At 41.9% G+C, this 20,586-nt stretch overlaps 1 protein-coding gene across 4 annotated transcripts; it reads right to left on the bottom strand.

The window, feature by feature from the left end:
- Positions 1–3,527: 3,527 nt before the first annotated feature.
- Positions 3,528–14,379, bottom strand: LOC115127165 (zinc finger protein 239-like). 4 transcript variants are annotated; one of them, XM_065001126.1, is made up of 3 exons: positions 13,761–14,379; positions 6,483–6,642; positions 3,528–5,211 (listed from the first exon to the last, which is right to left on the bottom strand). In XM_065001126.1, exons 1-3 carry the CDS (start codon positions 13,767–13,769, stop codon positions 4,118–4,120), a joined length of 1,263 nt encoding a protein of 420 aa, XP_064857198.1. In that variant the 5' UTR covers positions 13,770–14,379; the 3' UTR covers positions 3,528–4,117. The 4 variants fall into 4 exon arrangements, with proteins under 4 accessions (XP_064857198.1, XP_064857197.1, XP_064857199.1 ...); XM_065001125.1 differs by lacking the exon at positions 13,761–14,379 and adding an exon at positions 7,223–9,768; XM_065001127.1 differs by lacking the exon at positions 13,761–14,379 and adding an exon at positions 9,604–9,768.
- Between the last annotated feature and the right edge of the window lie 6,207 nt (positions 14,380–20,586).

The raw sequence follows: 20,586 nt of genomic DNA, 5'->3' as shown, positions 1-20,586 counted from the left end.
TAAGTTTTAGGACCACTATTGTGTTCACTATATATTCTACCTCTTGGTTAGGTCATTCGGAAACACAATGTCAGCTTTCAATGCTTTGCAGACGACACACAGCTGTACGTTTCAATGAAACCGAAGCCCCAAAATTGCCTACCCTGGAGTCTGTGTTTCAGACATAAGGAAATGGATGGCAGCAAATGTTTTGGTTTTAAATTCAGACAAAACAGAGATGCTAGTTCTAGGTCCTAAGAAACAAATATATCTGCTGTTTGACCTGACAATTAATCTCAATGGTTATACATTCATTTCAAATAAAGCTGAAGGATCACTGATTTCTCTTTGATAAAACATTTTCAAGAGCAGTTTTTCCATCTTGATAACATCTAAAATATCTGAAACCTTTTCTCCAAAAATGATGCAGAAAAGCTTATCCATGCTTTGCACATCAAGATTAGACTTCTGCAATGCTCTACTCTCCAGCTACTCGGATAAATAACTAAATAAACTTCAGCTAGGGATAAATACGGCTACTAGCCTCTCTACACTGGCTTCCTGTTAAGGTTTTACTGCTAACCTACAAAGCATTACATGTACTTGCTCCTATCTTCCCTCTGATATGGTCCTGCCGTATATACCTGCATGTACGCAACGGTCACAACATGCAGGTCACCTTACTTTTCCTAGAATTTCTAACCTGGAGGCAGGGCTTTCTCCTACAGAGAAACATTTTGATGGAATTGTCTGTCAATCCATGTGATACACGCAGACTTGGCATCAACCTGTAGCCTTTTCCTGCAGTCAAATGACCTAGTGGCCTCATGGGTGGAATGATATTAATATTTTTCATAATTTCATAATTAATAAACATATTTTTTTGTAATGTAATGTATATAAAGTGTAATATTGGGACGGAAACTCAAAATGGAATCAATTTAAACTCTGTAGCTGACATGGTACAGGTGTCTTCTTTTTTGTAAGCCCATAACCATGTGTTTGAGGTGAATACTTTTGTTTCAAAGTAGATTTGTTTGGCTACCAAGAAACACTCTGTGTGACCCTGATTTAGCCCACTGCAGTAAAAGGTTAAGTCTGTACTGAAGACTCATCTCTTCAGTTGGTCCTATGATTGAGTGTCCCAGGGGTGCGAAGGTGAACGGCAAGGCACAGGAGTAACTGTCTGTAGAGTAACACCCGACCACTAGAGTATTACAGGAGTATTGTTGGGAAGTAGGGTCAGGGAGATGTTGTCCGTTCTTGTACCAGATGTAGGTGGGGTTGTCAGTCAGAAGACAGGTGGTGCTACAGGTCAGTGTTCTCTTCTATTCCTCTGTGGAGGAAGACACCTTCACCTGCAGCTCTGAATGATTCTAATGAATTATTAGAATTAGATATATATTACCTGTATTAGTAGTATATATGATATATTACCTGTATTAGTAGTTGTACTAGTAAAACTAGTAGATATGATATATTACCTGTATTAGTAGTTGTACTAGTAAAACTAGTAGATATTATATATTACCTGTATTAGTAGTTGTAGTAATATATATTATATATTACCTGTATTAGTAGTTGTAGTAATATATATTATATATTACCTGTATTAGTAGTTGTAGTAATATATATTATATATTACCTGTGTTAGTAGTTGTAATAATATATTACCTGTGACAGTCAGAGTTGTTACAGGGAAGCTGTACCCCCATTCTGCATACTGTGTTTTACATCTGAACTTGTACTCAGCTGAAAATCTCTCAGGTCTGCAGTCTTTCTCTTTAGTCCCAAGGTACTCAGCACAACCTGCATAATCTGGAACGAGATCAGGATTTTAGGCGCCTCATTACATTTCTCTTGGATATACCAGTTTGGTTCTGAGACTACATGATAACTTGGATGTTGATATGTGCAGGGCAGTTCCACTGTTGAGCCCTTCACAGCACATATACTCTGATGGGTGTAAATCACGTTGATAGTTCTGACCCAGAACACCTAAAACAGTAGTAGGCCCAATCATTTATGCAATTAGTTAAATCTAGAATTTTTTCACTCAACAAAACATAAATTTGTACGATTTTACTGAGTTACAGTTCACATAAAGAAATCAGTCAATTGTTATAAATGAATTAGACCCTAATCTATGGATTTCACATGACTGGGAATACAGATACAATTAAAGTCAGAAGTTTACAAACACTTAGGTTGGAGTCAATAAAACTTGTTTTTCAACCACTCCACAAATTTCTTGTTAACAAACTATAGTGTTTGCAAGTCGGTTAGGACATCTACTTTGTGCATGACACAAGTAATTTTTCCAACAATTGTTTACAGACAGATTATGTCACTTATAATTCACTATATCACAATTCCAGTGGGTCAGAAGTTTACATACACTAAGTTGACTGTGTCTTTAAACAGCTTGGTGTCACGTTTGTCGTAAGAACATTCGGACCAAAGCGCATTGTGATATGGGTTCCACATGTTTATTAAATGAAACGCACAAAAACAATAAAGAACGAACGGAACGTTAAGTAGATGAATTGCTGACAGGCAACTATACATAAATAAGATCCCACAATACAGTGGGGAAATGGCTGCCTAACCAAAATAGAGAATAAAAAGGCTCTCTATGCTCAGGGCGTGACAGTAACCTCCCCCCAAAGTTGCGGACTCCGGCCGCAAAACCTGAAAACAACTGGGGAGGGTAGGGGGGTGACAAGTGTCGGCTCTGGTGCAGGTCTTTGCCCCCGCCCAGACCACGGGTCAGGCCATGGGTAGAATGCCGTGCCCGGACTGGGCATCGGCGCCGAGGAAGGCTCCGGCCTTGGAGCTGGACTGGACGCCGTGCCTGGCTCTCCGGACCGTTGACCGTCGCTGGAGGTTCCGGACCGTTGACCGTCGCTGGAGGTTCCGGACCGTTGACCGTCGCTGGAGGTTCCGGACCGTTGACCGTCGCTGGAGGTTCCGGACCGTTGACCGTCGCTGGAGGTTCCAGACCGTTGACCGTCGCTGGAGGTTCCAGACCGTTGACCGTCGCTGGAGGTTCCAGACCGTTGACCGTCGCTGGAGGTTCCAGACCGTTGACCGTCGCTGGAGGTTCCAGACCGTTGACTGTCGCAGGAAGCTCTGGACTGGGAACCGTCACCGGAAGCTCTGGACTACCAAATACTAATTGAGTGTATCTAAACTTCTGAACCACTGGGTATGTGATGAAAGAAATAAAAGCGGAAATAAATCACACTCCACTATTATTCTGACATTTCACATTCTTAAAATAAAGTGGTGATCCTAACTGAAATTAAACAGGGAATTTGTACTAGGATTAAATGTCATGATTTGTGAAAAACTGAGTTTAAATGTATTTGGCTAAGGTGTATGTAAACTTCCGACTTCAACTGTATGCATACCTTAAAAAAAACGGCAGTCAGTATCTGGTGTGACCACCATTTGCCTCATGCAGTACGACATAAGATAAAGGATTTAATGTGTTTTTGTACTGAATACACGTGTCGTGGAAATTACTACCAAGGACTCAGTCAAACTTAAATTAATAATTATTTATTATCAGCCAGCTGGAGAGATTCCAACAAACTTACGGTCAGGAGCTCTTTCGGGGCAGTCCCGTTAGTCCTCTTATATACTGGTAACACAGACAAGTTATATTTGCATGATTTACATTATTCATCATTAACATTTGGTTCCTGCATGTAAATTATAGAACATATTCTGAGCGTTCTGCCAAAAGGTCTGAGGGGGTCATGACCGTCTCCCCCTCATATCTCTACCCAGCACCTACAGGAACCAATGACTGTATGAGACATGATGTACAATTCAAGACTCTCTCTTCAGATAACATTTCCCCCACACATGAATATACACCTACCATTGGTGAAACTTTTTTATTATACATTATTTAATGGATAATATGAGTTCATAAATTAAAAGATAGCTCTGAACACGTCCTCCCCCATCCCACCACACACACAGCACTTCTACTCCAAGACGCTTGTAACATATGGATCCAGAGCTGCATATTATGCTACATATGTTACCATGGCAATCAGACATACTAAAGTGTTAGAAAATGGGATATAGATGACTGTTTACAAGATGTTTTCTATTTAAACTTTATTTAGGGATCTGGAACCGGTGCCAGAGAGAAGGGAGATGAAAGAAAACATGTTTGTGCTTTCTGGTGTTTTATCAGTGACCCTGAACGAGCAAAACTCTTCCCACACTGATCACATCTATAAGGCTTCTCTCCTGTGTGTATGAGTTGGTGTGTAGTCAGGGATCCTGATTGACTGAAGCTCTTCCCACACTGATCACAGCTATAAGGCTTCTCTCCTGTGTGTATGCGTTGGTGTGCAGTCAGGTGTCCTGATTGATTGAAGTTCTTCCCACACTGATCACAGCTATAAGGCTTCTCTTCTGTGTGTATGCGTTGGTGTTTGATCAGGTCTCCTGATCGACTGAAGCTCTTTCCACAATGATCACAGTTATAAGGCTTCGCTCCTGTGTGTATGAGTTGGTGTGTAGTCAGGTTTCCTGAATGATTGAAGCTCTTCCCACACTGATCACAGCTATAAGGCTTCTCTCCTGTGTGTATGCGTTGGTGTAGAGTCAGGGATCCTGATTGATTGAAGCTCTTCCCACACTGATCACAGCTATAAGGCTTCTCTCCTGTGTGTATGCGTTGGTGTAGAGTCAGGGATCCTGAATGATTGAAGCTCTTCCCACACTGATCACAGCTATAAGGCTTCTCTCCTGTGTGTATGCGCTGGTGTATAGTCAGGTGTACTAATTGATTGAATCTCTTCCCACACTGATCACAGCTATAAGGCGGTCCTGTGTGTTTTTGTGTAGTCTGGAATCCTGATTGTTTGAAGCATTTCTCACAACCAGAGTAGGGGGAAGGCCTCTCTCCTGTATGAATTCTCTGATGAGATTTTAAAGTTTTAGATGCAGTGAAACTCTTCCCGCACTGAGAGCAGTGGAACGGTTTCTCTCCGGTGTGAATTTGCTCATGAATAGTCAAGTCTTGTTTAGCAAAACTCTTCCCACAGACAGAGCAGTGGTGATGTTTCTTCCCTGTACCTCTATGCCGGTGTTTGAGGTGTTCTGATCTGGAGAGACTCTTCTCTTTCTTGTCAGCATCATGATGTTGTTGAGGCTCCCCAGATGATAAGCCCCTCCCACTTAGAGAGCAACGATTAGGGATGTCCCCTGTGAAACAAAAGGCATTGAATAGTTAGGTTTTGCAAAGATGAGTCCGTAAACAGATGGGTCCTTCCATGAAATTAAGGCCTTTTGGGTCCCTTTCATATTTTTCCAGTAGAAATTGTGCATCAGTATTACATTTTAAATCGTTGACATGCTTTGAAAGAACAATCTCTCTAATAAACCTGTTTACATGGACACATCTGAAATCAGGCTGATGGGACTTTGATAAACGCAGAAAATGGCCAATCAAAATAAACTTTCTACCACAGCCACTGTGGTTTATGAAGCAATAGGTAAAAATAAGGTTTGTATGTGCAAACTATTTCTAAGCTGCATATTTTCAGTTTCCTGAACTCACTGCATTCGGTCAAAATAATGTTTTGTGCTGCTTGTGTTAGCACATACACAGATTAAATACACCTCTATAACTCTGATTAAAGTGTTTACATGTCCTAATCATTCTAAAGAATTCTCAGAAAACCAGGTGTTTTTAAAGGCGTATCCTTACTTCGGTTATGACCTTACACCAATTAAGATCAGCAGAGTAAGATGTTTACATGACTAATGCCATAATCAGTTTAATAGGAAATTATGAGTGTGCATGTAAAGCCCTAGTTATTTGGTTACTTTGACAGTCATTTCTGAACATTATTTATTTCATTTAATTAGTGATTCATTTACATCTGTCCCCCATTTTAAGGTCAACCCATGTTGTAATATGGTGAAACGGTTCCTTACATTTTTGGGCAAAAGAAACATCGAACATCAAATAGTCAAATTATAGAGCCAAGGCAGGTAAGCTGGTTCTAGTCTTTTTATCAATTCTCTGGTGTTTTTTGTTGAAAACCGAGCAAGTTAACCATTTTGCCCATAAATTGATATGGTAGAATTGAAGCTTGTATTCAATGTTCACTCCCGGTGGAACAAAAGTAGCTTCCATTGACCCTGTCATAAGCAAATTTGTGGCTGATTTAAAGGACTAATTTTACCAATGTAAACTAGTGGTTTTGTTGTTTTCAGTTGTCCCCTGTTACTTTATTTAGCACATTGGCACTTAGTACAGTATTTATATTCATATAACCTCTGGAGAAAACATGTTTCTATGAAGTTGAACATGTGCTCTTCATGAAAGAATGTTAAAATTAGGTGAAATCTGAAAGTGTTTTGGGGGGAGCGTCTCAAAATTAGGTGGAACGACCAGATATTGTCAGCAATATATAATTAACCAATTAATTGTTAAAGAAGCAGACTAATCTAATCCACATGGTTCTTACTTAATGAAATCATATCTCCATGTTCCTCTTCTCCTTCTCCTCTCTCAGTTCCACTCTGCCCCAGTGTTTTCCTGCAGTCGACCAGAACCAGCAGTAGAGTACGGAGAGGCAGTCGACCTGGGGACTCCTGGAGGGTGGAGGGGGACAGGCTAGCTTTGTCCTGTTGGCAACAAGAAGTTTACAGTTGATCATTAAACCAAATATTGTATTAATTCAGTCTAACCCTCTGATTTGGGTGCATTCCTTCGAATATCCCCTTTTACCTGAAATGTTCAATCGTTCACTATAAGCCACAAATCTAAGAGCGTTGGATTGGTGGGTATGGGCTAGTTTCCACCATATTTCTTTATAGCAGTCATTTCCTATCAAACAGCGCAGAAGTGGAGAAGCAAGAGGGATAATTGGGCCCAAAATCTGGCTTCTGGCTTATTTGATCATATATACATTTTCGTAACGAGTTGGTTGTTAGGAGTGTATTGGTAAAAGTAGGACACGTCACATCCAGGCAACTTTGAGAAAAAAAAAACACTTTGTATGGAAGTAGTGCCTGGTCGTCACGAGTTACCACAAACAAAGCCATAGAACACACCCATTACTACAACTGATATTTTTAAATGTGATTTTAACCCTAACATTGAAAACACTACCTTTATGCCTAAACTTAAATACAAATACGATATAGACGTTTGACTTTGTGGCAACACGCATATCTGCCCTCTCATTGCCTATAATGGTCCCACCTGATCTTGCATCTTCCTGATTGCCTTCCAGCTGCGTTTCAAACTCAACAGCCTTCGGCTAAACCCTCAACCCTTGAATTGCGTTTTACATCAGAGTGCCTTAAATGTCCCTTGCCCAAGCGAGGGAGAGTGATGATCCGAGAGGCAACGTCCTTGGTGTAAATCTTGAAGTTTAACATAAAAACAACCAACCTAAAGCTATCAATGTACCTAGTAAGCTAACGTACCCAGCTAGCGTCGAGGATACCGGAACATTACATTTATATAGATTTTATTACATGGCTTGGCACAAAGCCAAGCTGGTCCATTTCTTTATGTAATCTTAATTTAACTAGGCAAATTAGATATTCTTATTTACAATGGCAGCCTAGGAACAATGACAGATTTTTTACCTTGTCAGCTCGGGGATTCGACCTAGCAACCTTTCGGTTACTGGCCCAACGCTGTAACCACTAGGCTACCTGCCGCTCCATACCGCACTCATAGAGGCTACCTGCCGCCCATAATAGAGGTGCATATTGACTCAGGTGGCACATACACATTGGTTCTGCTTACACATATACTAATGGTTAAGTACATATCCATATCGATTCTGCTTACTACTTCTAAGAAAACAGTATAGGAACTGGAAAATCCAACACCAGCACTCCTATCAGGTAGCTAGTATTGTGAATTGTTCAGTACATATGTGGCAATTATTTATTTCAGAAGGAGCCAGCAAAACTAGTGCATCTATGTGCTCTCTGTCTTTGGACACCATTAGACAAGCGCATGGTTATTCTTGTAACTGTTATGGCCAACTATGGTTACACCTCTTGGGTTTTTCCCAGAACAGGGGTTCCCCTTTCAGTAGAGTCAGCAGGATGTCATGTATTGGTTAATCCTATAGAGTGCCAATGTAACGGATGTGAAACGGCTAGCTTAGTTAGCGGTGCACGCCAAATAGCGTTTCAATCGGTGACGTCACTGGCTCTGAGACCTTGAAGTAGTAGTTCCCCTTGCTCTGCAAGGGCCGCGGCTTTTGTGGAGCGATGGGTAACGATGCTTCGTGGGTGACTGTTGTTGATGTGTGCAGAGGGTCCCTGGTTCGCGCCCGGGTATGGGCGAGGGGACGGTCTAAAGTTATACTGCTACACCAAGGTCTGTTGCTGTGGGCCTACATGTTTAAAACTATGTATGTGACTCTACAGGTTGCATGTCCTAATATGAAGACAATATGAGAACGGTGGCTAAATGCAACAGGTGATAAGCCATTAAGAGGAGTTACTATGAATGTGAAGTAAGAAGGACAAATGTATAAATATTCTGTGTCAAGACTGGAAGGCAGTCGTTTTCATGATTCCAGCTCTGCTTGTATTATTGTTACTGTAATTTACTTATGCTAATGTGTTTTCATTAATTGAAAACCCTTAAACTATTTTATTAGAATTTGAAGATTCTTGTTTGCATAAAATAGACGGAGCCCAGTCTTTTTAATAATAGGTAACATAATTTATTCTCGGAGCGCGCTGCCACTTCACCATGAGCAACAGTTTATATACAAAACATGACGTCTTTTCACTGCTTAACAGAAACCCCTCCTCTCGACAGGGACAAAGTGAGGTGAAAAGTTCATTCTAACTTACAACACACTCCCAGGTAACTTTTGACCCCTCAACATTATCAATCACCACTTAGATGACAGTTCTAATTAACAGAAAACCTAGGAATGCACTCACTGTCTTATCTAAAACCCCCAGAGGTCAGTTTCGTCGGTTCAACCATAGGTTAACGACCTTATCTGTTTACACAGTTCACTTCTTTCTTCCTAGTTGGAATGGTGTTCATTAACTTTAATTACTCATTGTCTGTGTCACACAATCACATCTTATGAACTCATATTGTTAATCAGATATAAAACAGAGTATAAGTTTACTTAGTTACAGTTCCATTTAAAATGATTTGTTCAGTCATTTAATCATAATTTTACCAACAATTATGAAGTAATAAAAAAATCTACTTGAACTCACAGGCTCCAGTATTTGTGAAATGTGATTACCCAAATATTTCCACGACACTAGCTACAGTTTACCATAACTGGCTAAACATGATTGTATTTACTTCCTTAATTTTGCTGGACCCCAGGAAGAGTAGCTGCTGCCTTGGCAGCTAATGGGGATCCATAATACATACAAAGTTGGTTAAACAGCCTTGTTCAGGGACAGAACGACATATGTTTATCTGGTCAGCTCGGGGATTCGGTTACTGACCCAACGCTCTAACCACTAGGCTACCTGCCGCTCCAAACAGAACACAGCAATGTAGAAGTTCAAATATGATGAAAACTAGGCCTAGACATTTTATACAACACAGCGGGCATATAATGTTAAAACCAGAGTTACCCGATCCATTGTGAAAGCTACTGTTTCTTGTATGATATGAACTGTTCGACCCTAGCTGTTCTCGTCAACAATTTCCTGTTGTCTTGTTCTTCTTTAGGGTTTTATGGCAGACTACACCAATTGGAGTTTTACCGCCACCTACTGTACGGCGAGTGAACGAAGAAGAAAAATATCTATCCAAATTATTTATATCGTAGGTAAAGTATTCATGCAGTACATCTCTCCATAATTGTGTAAAATCTTCATGAATATATTCCATTATAAATCTACTGATGTCTTGCCACAGATTCTTTACTTGAATACCATAAAAAAAAGATTCAACACGGTTTCTGGGTGGTCATTTCAAACGGTACAATTTGAATGTGTTTCTTTTTTAAAACTTCTTCATATAGTGGTTGGCAGGATAATATAAATTGATCATTTTATAATAAACATCCTTAATTGTGTTAGTCAGTACGTTTATGTGAGACAACAAATATGATCAATAAAACAATTCCAATAAGGCATGACATAAGGTGTATAGATAGATACAAAATCCTGTTGATACAAGGCAAGTATCACTCTGTTGTTGAATGGACCAAAACAAGAACAAATCTTTACTACTATTGAGTCAACAGGGGTAATCGATGGTAGGTTCTGAGGGTCTTAACATGTTCCTGAATAATAAAGCAACACCTGAGGGAATTGAGACTAAAACAATTGCAAACTCTTTAGGCGAAATAGGGATCTTGTCAAGTGATAAGGATAGGATATTATTTCTGAACCAATATTCTAAAAACAAAGATTCATTGTTGTACAATATGTGCTGATTATTCCAGATTTAATATACGTGTGGAGAGAAATTATACTTCTAAATGAAGGATCATGACTAGAAAACCTGCTGATGAAAAGCAGAGCTTCACTGGAACTTTGTCAATAGCAAACCAACATGAAGTTAAGGCCACCAAAAGTAGAAAAGGCATGATGAGGAATAGAGTTTCACATAGAAGTAGGTCTTCTTATGTAGTGTTTTATCAAATTGATCTTAAAAGTATTATTTAAGGTAGGAATGTCCAGACAATTCAGCCCACCATACTCATAAGTGTTCATTACAACAGTTTCCTAATGTGACGGGTTCGGTTTCTCCACAGAAAGTTAAAAAGCATCTGGTCTGTTGAAAGGGTTCTACATGGAACCCTAAAGAGTTCTACCTGGAACCAAAGAGGTTCTAACTGAAGCACAAAAGGGTTCTTCAAAGGGTTCTCCTATGGGGACAGCCGAAGAACCCTTTCAGGTTCTAGATAGCACCTTTTTTTCTTAGAGTGTAGTACTGCTACACCCACTCCTCTACAACACTTCAACCGACCAAATAAATGATGTCATGGAGAATCACCATGGCGATGATGATTTGTGAGACGTCATTGGGTCGACAATCCACAATAGCGACTTAATGACATTTGGAGTCCCTGACATCATTTGTTTGGCTTCTAACTGTTAGTGAGGATGGCTGCATCTGAAATGTCACCTGCCAGTATATAGGTAATAGGATGCCATTTCAGACAGACTCTGTGTAGGTCTGTTCTAGTCTGGTGGATGGATGGTGTAATAGATTGCTCCTGAGTGGCGTAGCGTTCTAAGGTACAGCATCTCAGTGCAAGAGTCATCACTGATGGAAGACAAGACTAAATGAAAAGTGGATCGGCGATGGCTAGAAGGTCGGTGACGTCGAACGCCAAACGCCGCCCGAACAAGAGGGGACCAACGTCGGCGGAAGTTGTGACACACGTTTGCTTTCTGGTGTTTTATCATCGACTCTTTCCACTGTGGTGGACATTTTAATATTATAGTTTTATATTATTCTACTATACTGTTAAATTAGACATACTATACTGTTTTTACTTAGAGAATTGTCTATTGTTATATGTTACTATATTACTGAGGGAATTGTCTATTGTTATATGCTAATATTCTTTGCTGATACAGGCCTGTCTTGTGTGACTTAGTCATAACTCTGAGCGTACAGATGTATGAGCTGTTTGGGTGCTACCACAGTATGTGACCTCCGCTGTTTACAATCAGCAGGAATGTAGCTATGTGGGAAGTGCAGGGAGGAACAGTGAGTGGTGGCGATATCAGCCATCATGATCTACACAGACCAGCTAAATTACTTTGTGCAAATCTGTTTCCAGTGCCTGTTTCTGAACATCTGCTAACTGTCAAAGATTTTTAAAAAGGATGTACTTTCAATAAAAGGCAAAAGACTCATTGAGCTTTCAACACGGACTATTCTTAGTGATGGTTGATTGCTTCATTTCTGCATATCTTACAATAAATATATTGTTTGAAAAGTCTCTCTTCCTATAGCATTTCTCTGACACCACAAAGACAGGAGTAAGGATTCTCTCCAGCGTGTGCAAGCAGGAATTGAGTTTAATAAGAAGAACATTGTTAGATACAGTCGTAAATATTGATACTTTTAAGAGAACGGGGCTGGGAGAAAGGATTTAGTTGCTGGCCCACACTCCAGTACAGTAGGTGGTGTAATGTACCATAAAGTTGATAGGATTTAGTTGCTGACCCACACTCCAGTACAGTAGGTGGTGTAATGTACCATAAAGTTGATAGGATTTAGTTGCTGGCCCACACTCCAGTACAGTAGGTGGTGTAATGTACCATAAAGTTGATAGGATTTAGTTGCTGGCCCACACAAGTGCACATTTTGGGAGGAAGTAGAGATATATTAGGTAATATGACAGATTTCCAAACACGATATAGCTGTAGATTAACGTTACTTTGCTGAGGGAAAAAATATCCTAACAAGTTTTTACAATCATGTTTATTTTTGTCCAGCAGTTTAAACCGAACACAGGAATGTGGAGGATAAAAGGTGATGAAAACTAGTCCTAGACATTTTAAACAACACAGCGGGCATATGTTAAAACCAGATTTACCTGATCCATTGCGGAAGCCATTGTTTCTTTGTATGGCATGAAATGTTGTAGGGTACAGTTTGACAACTTTGTTGTAGTGTTCGGATAATGACAGCTAGTAATGAATTGCCGAGAGAAAATTCGATTCTCAAGACTGCAACTGATGCGCCCCTAGACCAGTGTAGCCTAGTATTACTTCAGAAAGTTCCTGGATAACATTTTACGTGATCAATAAAAGTCGAGTAAAGTCAAGAAAATGTTCAACAACACCCCTTTCACTTAGAATCCTGTTGTCTGCTATCGTCTACTTTTACCTGGCAGCCACTTGGAACAGATGCACAAAGAGGGAGGATCTCAACAGGCCTCTCTCTCGTGAGGGAGTGTCTGGTAATTAAATGTTCCGGTCTTTCGCTGCTGATACAATGGCAGCTGCTGTTCACTACCAGCACAGATAGGAAAAAAGAGCTAGTTATGCAAGTCTTTGCAATGGATGCATCAAACCTAATTCACAAGTAATTCTCCGGTCAAAAATAAACGTAAGTCCAGTGGTGGAAAAAGTACCCAATAGTCATACTTGAGTCAAAGTAAAGATACCATAATAGAAAATGACTCAAGTAAAAGTCACACAGTTAAATCTACTTGAGTAAAAGTATTTGGTTTGAAATATACTTAAGTATCAAAGGTAAATGTAATTGTTCAAGTATAAGTATGAATAATTCAAATGTCTTTATACAAAGCAAACCGGAAGGCACAGATGTATTGTTTTTTAAATTATTTACTGATAGGCAGGGGCACACTCCAACACTCAGACATAATTTACAAAAAAGTATTTGTATTTAGTGAGTCCGCTAGATCAGAGGAAGTAGGGATGACCAGGGATGTTCTCTTGATAAGTGTGTGAATTGAACCATTTTCCGGTCCTGCTAAGCATTCAAAATGTAACGAGTACATTTAAGGAGTAAAAAGTACATAATTTTCTACAGGAATGTAGTAAAGTAAAAGTTTTCAAATATATAAATAGTCAAATACCTATACCCCAAAAAACGAATTACGTAGTACTTTAACATATTGTTTATTTAAGTACTTCACACCACTGTGTAAGTCTTTCTTCTTAACTAAACTACAGTCAAATATACTGTATTTATAACTAACACCCTTCTGTCTATGTATATAACTTGAATACAATAAATAAACAAAAGCCAAGCACAGCACAGCAGGCCTATACTGTTAAAAGTAAACCAGACTTACCGGATCCATCGTGGAAGCTATTGTTTTCTTCAGTGTTTCTTACTAAGACAAGAAATGGGTAGGCTACATACAGTCCAGTTACTATGTTCTCACAGAGTTCAGATAAGCATTAGGGGGTTGCAGGGGGAGAATTCCTGTCTCAAGTCTGCAACTGATGCACCCCTAGACCAGAGCAATCAAACATCTATTGAAATATCCAAGCTTGATTACGTTATGACAGCATAACGTCTCACATCTTTATTCAACTAGGCAAGTCAGATAAGAACACATTTTTATTTACAATGACGGCAGAGGAACAGTGGGATAACTGCCTTGTTCAAGGGCAGAACTAAAGTTGTTTACCTTGTCGGCTCGGGGATTCGATTTAGCAGCCTTTCGGTTACTGGCCCAACGGTCTAACCACTAGGCTACCTGCTGTCCCAGGCTAATCTTACTTCAGAAAGTTCCTCGATAAGATTTTACCAAAACTATACAGATTGAGTAAAGTCAAGAACATGTTCAACAACACCCCTTTCCAAAAGTATCCTGTTGTCTGCTATCGTCTACTTTTACCTGACAGCAACTTGGAACAGAGTTCTATTTGAGTCCAGATGTTCTCAAGGCTGTTGTTGCATCTCCCTCCCTGCAGCCTAGAAACATAAAGAGAGACAACAAACACACTTTATAACTGGTGAAAAACTACACCTGATACTTCAATTAAGCAAGAAAAAGTCTCTATTATAACAGATGTGTAGCACTGTAAGACACGTGTTTCTCTGTTGTTGTTTTAAACCTGTTTTATTCTCAGGACCAGGACTATAACACTGAGTATTGGGACCCAGGACAACAACATATCCTGGTCTCTATTCTCAGGACCAGGACTACAACACTGAGTATTGGGACCCAGGACAACAACATATCCTGGTCTCTATTCTCAGGACCAGGACTACAACACTGAGTATTGGGACCCAGGACAACATATCATGGTCTCTATTCTCAGGACCAGGACTATAACACTGAGTATTGGGACCCAAGCCAACAACATATCCTGGTCTCTATTCTCAGGACCAGGACTATAACACTGAGTATTGGGACCCATGCCAACAACATATCCTGGTCTCTTCTACAGAATTCAACTAAACATTTTTAAAAAATACATATTTAATTTTTTTTAAATATCCAATCAGCAATGTAAAAGAAAACATGAAACCACATTCGTATGTATGTTTTACAATGACATTTACATGCAAGCATTCGTTCCACATAACAAATCACCAATAAACAGTAGAATGTTGAGGTATAAGATATTATCAAGTGTATTTCCAGTGTGAAGAGAAAGAGGTTTGGTAGGAGACCTTACTGGCTGTGAGGAAACAGAAGAGTGTGAGGTCTGTGTTTGACATGACCTACAGGTACTGATGGGCAGAGCTGGCTTCCTGCCCCCATGATGCCTCTTCCTAACAACCAACACATCATTCGATTCACAATAAAATGTGTGAACATCTTTCTGGAGCACACTTAATACACAATAAGGAAAGTTCAAAGATATCACAAATTAAATCCTTTAAAATAAATTCAACAACTTAATTTGACCACACTAATAGTCCTATATCTTCTGTACTTCTATGTGTCCCATCAGCTACACTAAAACCTGGTGAAATATTTAAAAATAAATATGTGAACATCTTTTAGGAGCAAACTAATTATACAAGAGAACTATGGTCCTTTTAAAAATTGGTTATTAGATTTTTAAAAAACATATAATTAATGTCATAAGCAGACGTTGTTGAGCAGATAATGGAATATATTTATTGATCTATTGAATACATGAATACACACCTTGTATTGTTGAAACATTATACAATTCATTAATAGATAATAGGAGTTATTGAAGTAAGATACAGCTCTGAACATCCCCACCCCACCACACACACACACCACTCCTACTCCAAGAAGCTTGATTACATATGGTTCCAGAGCTGACTCTTTACAATATGTTTTCTGTTCAAACTTTATTTAGATATATTGAACAGGTGCCTAAGAGGAGGGATGAAAGAAAACATGTTTGTGCTTTCTGGTGTTGTTTTCAGTGACCCCGATTGAGCAAAGCTCTTCCCACATACACCTTACTCCTGTCTCTCTCCAGTGTGTATGTGTTGGTGTGTGCTCAGGGCTGCTGATTGATTAAAGCTCTTCCCACATACACCTTACTCCTGTCTCTCTCCAGTGTGTATGTGTTGGTGTGTGCTCAGGGCTGCTGATTGATTAAAGCTCTTCCCACATACACCTTACTCCTGTCTCTCTCCAGTGTGTATGTGTTGGTGTGTGCTCAGGGCTGCTGATTGATTAAAGCTCTTCCCACATACACCTTACTCCTGTCTCTCTCCAGTGTGTATGTGTTGGTGTGTGCTCAGGGCTGCTGATTGATTAAAGCTCTTCCCACATACACCTTACTCCTGCCTCTCTCCAGTGTGTATGTGTTGCTGTGTGCTCTTCCCACATACACCTTACTCCTGCTCAGGGCTGCTGATGGATTAAAGCTCTTCCCACATACACCTTACTCCTGTCTCTCTCCAGTGTGTATGTGTTGGTGTGTGCTCAGGGCTGCTGATTGATTAAAGCTCTTCCCACATACACCTTACTCCTGTCTCTCTCCAGTGTGTATGTGTTGGTGTGTGCTCAGGGCTGCTGATTGATTAAAGCTCTTCCCACATACACCTTACTCCTGTCTCTCTCCAGTGTGTATGTGTTGGTGTGTGCTCAGGGCTGCTGATTGATTAAAGCTCTTCCCACATACACCTTACTCCTGTCTCTCTCCAGTGTGTATGTGTTGGTGTGTGCTCAGGGCTGCTGATTGATTAAAGCTCTTCCCACATACACCTTACTCCTGTCTCTCTCCAGTGTGTATGTGTTGGTGTGTGCTCAGGGCTGCTGATGGATTAAAGCTCTTCCCACATACACCTTACTCCTGTCTCTCTCCAGTGTGTATGTGTTGGTGTGTGCTCAGGGCTGCTGATTGATTAAAGCTCTTCCCACATACACCTTACTCCTGTCTCTCTCCAGTGTGTATGTGTTGGTGTGTGCTCAGGGCTGCTGATTGATTAAAGCTCTTCCCACATACACCTTACTCCTGTCTCTCTCCAGTGTGTATGTGTTGGTGTGTGCTCAGGGCTGCTGATTGATTAAAGCTCTTCCCACATACACCTTACTCCTGTCTCTCTCCAGTGTGTATGTGTTGGTGTGTGCTCAGGGCTGCTGATTGATTAAAGCTCTTCCCACACTGATCACAGCTATAAGGCCTCTCTCCTGTGTGTATAAGTCGGTGTTTGGTCACGGTGAAATCTCAAGCAAACTTTCAGTTTCCCTGAACTTACTGCACTCGAGCAAAAGGAGGAAGCTTGCGCTGCTTGTGCTAGAACATGTGTAGATTAAATATGCCTCTATGAATCTGAAGGCCTTTACGTGGCCTAATATATTGAAAAATTGCCCAGAAAACCAGGTGTTTTTAACAGCGTCACTTCGATTGTCAACTTAAGCCAATTAAGATAAGCAGAGTAAGGTGTTTAGGTGACTAATGCCATACTCGGCCTACTGCCACAACTAGTTTAACGTCAAATGATAAGTATGCATGTAAACACACTCATTGTAGGAGCACTAATGTATGCACTACCTGGGTTTGAGCCACAAGGAGGGCGGTGGAGCACCCTACTGGGTGCCTGTTTTATGTGGTGTTCTCAGAACACCTACGCCTGGCGCAATTGGAGGCCATGCACGAGTGTGTCGGCCAGGCTCGGGCTCAGGCTGGGGACCAGCTCCCTCAGGAGTGGTGTGCCAGCGAGCTGTTAGTCCCTCTACTGGGTCCAGTAACCCTCCCAGGAAGTGTGGCCGGAGCCACCGCAGGCAGTGCCCATCTGCTGCCAGGCCTGGACGGGGGCAGGAGTCAGACCACTGGGGCCACCTTGAACAGAGGGTGCATGCCCTGCGTCAGGAGGTTGATAGCGTCGATGGCGACGACAGCTTTTACCTTTTGGCCAGTGATAGGCTGTTCCTGGACGACGATGCTGGTACTCCTAACCACAGTGGGCAGGGCTACCAGGCTGACAGGCCATCAGAAGCCTTCAGCAGGGCTTCATCACGAAGCCTATTCACTCAGGTAGCCACTGCACTGGACATCAAACTGGTGGCCAGTGATGACTTTCCATCTGTCCCCATCTCTACTGGTGGACAGTGATGACTTTCCATCTGTCCCCAACTCTACTGGTGGACAGTGATGACTTTCCATCTGTCCCCAACTCTACTGGTGAACAGTGATGACTTTCCATCTGTCTCCATCTCTACTGGTGGCCAGTGATGACTTTCCATCTGTCCCCATCTCTACTGGTGGCCAGTGATGACTTTCCATCTGTCCCCAACTCTACTGGTGGCCAGTGATGACTTTCCATCTGTCTCCATCTCTACTGGTGGCCAGTGATGACTTTCCATCTGTCCCCATCTCTACTGGTGGCCAGTGATGACTTTCCATCTGTCCCCATCTCTGCTGAGTTCCCCGAGGCCTTGCAGGAGAGCTGGGTCTCTCCAGGGGGCTCTCTGACTCACAGCAGAGACTGGACCATGGAGTTGTTGCGGGCGTACTGTCCCTCTGCCTCTGGGAGTACCACACCATGATAGCTGCCATGGTCCTCCCGGACCAGGAGATTATAGAGCGGAACCCGCGACTGAAGCCGGGACCCCCCAGGATCTTTGATGCGGACTTGAAAGCCACATATGGGTCCCTCTGCTCTCTTGACCGCCTTACCAACACGACTATGCTACTGAGATCACGCGGGGTGCAGTATGTCCTCCAATGCCTGCAGCCTCGCTTGGATGAGGGCTTAGCAGCCTCTACACTGAGGGTATTTGGCCACTATATCTGCCTGCCATGTGTGGTGGATAGACAGGCCAGTGGGGCGCCATCCCTTGGTCTCCTGGTTTATGAAGGGGGTTCGTCACCTGCGTCCAGCTAGGACGCACTCAATGGCGAGCTGGGATCTGGATGTGGTCTTGGCAGCTTTGGCAAGTCGTCTTTCGAACCATTGGAGTCGGCCTCCCTGAAACACATCTCTACGAAGGTGGCTTTCGTGGTAGCAATAACTTCCATGAAGAGGGTGGGTGAGCTCCATGCTCTTTCAGTATGTTCTGAGTGCTACCGGATGGACATCCCTTTTATCCTGTCTGCTTACGACCCCCCGGGAGTGGCGGAAGAGCCTGGTCCTCCCTCCGGCATGCTGTGCCCTGCACGGGCTCTGGCTGCCTATGTGGAGTGGACACGGGCAGTGAGAACAACAGACCAGCTCTTTTTCTGCTATGGTGAGAGTCCTAGGGGACTGGGTTATCAAAGCAGAGGCTCTCTCACTGGATCGTGGACACGATTACGACAGCATACCGCCTGGCTGGCAGGCCAGTGCTGGGATCTGTGGTGGCACATTCAATAAGAGGTGTGGCTGCATCCTGGGCTCTACTGAGAGGAGGGCCGCTCGCTGATATCGTTACTGCAGCCAGCTGGGCTTCCTCTTGCACCTTTGCTAGGTAATATCGGGTAAATGTGGCACCTCTCTCTGCAGTTGGTTCAGTGGTCCTGGGCATCGCCTCCCCTTCCGGGGACTGTGCCGGAACCCACCTTCCACATTGATGGCCCCTGCGTCTCGTTCCCGCGCTGGGACTTCGCCGTTGGCTGGCAGGGTCCCTCTAGCACCGACTAAATCTGGTACGGGTATACCAGTATATTGGAGTGATCCAATATAGTGAAACATAATGAAGGTAACGTATGTAACCGCGGTCATGGGAGGTATATGGATCACGCCATTCCTCTACGGTGCTAGAGGCTCCTCAAAAATGATGTAGAGAACGTGTGTTGTGGCCATGGGTTCTATATATTGGGGCGGACCCCAGTCATGACACAGGTGTACACGGGTGTGAATCTGTAAGTCCTCACCTTTGATGTATCCCTCCGCCGCGTATAGCACATAACCATGGTAACATACGTAACCTTTGTTTTGTTGTTTTTAGTAGTCCCCTGTTACTGTCAACCCTGTTACTTTATTTGGCACATAGTATAGGAATATTTTAATTCAATGTCTTAATAAAAAACATGTTTTCTTAAGTTGACAGAATGTTCAAATTAGGTGAAAAATATTTTTGGACCAAGTTACACTTTTAAAAATGAGTGGAATGAAACATTTAAAATATATTTAACGGTCGTCACCAGCGTGAGTTTTATGCAGGTGATGTCAGAATGCACTCACTGTTCCAAAATGTGATTATTACGCAACAGGACAGTTAACACGCGCTGCCTGCTAATTATCTATAGGGTGTAATACTTAGTCCAACATTTGCCAACAATTTCAGGTATGTTCATCCCAATTTATTTTCGTTTGCTTCTGTTCAAGAAACATTTGAACAGAATTGGCGGAACGAACACATCCCTGATGACGCGTAGACACAGGAGAGCAATGTAGAATACAGCGAACTCAGCAAAAGGAGTCATTTGTGGTAAGTAATGCAGGCCGCCATCTTTATGCACCTCCGCTATCGTTTCAGAAGCAGACTGTAGTCTAATCTACACATCATGGTTCTAAATGAAATCAAATCTCCATCTTCCTTATCTTCTTCTCCTCTCTCAGTTCCACTCTGCCCCAGTGTTTTCCTGCAGTCGACCAGAACCAGCAGTAAGCGGTACCAGGAGATGTTTGACCTGGGGACTACGGGAGGGTAGAGGGGAACGGGCTAGATTTGTCCTGTTGGCGGCAAGAAATATTAAACATAGTTGTCATTAAACCAAATATTGTATTAATTTAGTCTATTTGGGAAT

The sequence above is a fragment of the Oncorhynchus nerka genome, linkage group LG15 (assembly GCF_034236695.1).
Source record: "Oncorhynchus nerka isolate Pitt River linkage group LG15, Oner_Uvic_2.0, whole genome shotgun sequence".
Taxonomy (NCBI): Eukaryota; Metazoa; Chordata; class Actinopteri; order Salmoniformes; family Salmonidae; genus Oncorhynchus; species Oncorhynchus nerka.
Note: the sequence above shows the minus strand (reverse complement) of the source record. Positions and strands in the feature narration are given on the sequence as shown.

Coding starts and splice junctions, on each gene's coding strand:
- LOC115127165 (XM_065001125.1), bottom strand. Junction 5,212..6,482: donor TGGAGATATGATTTCATTAA/GTAAGAACCATG, acceptor TTTGTTTCACAG/GGGACATCCCTAATCGTTGC.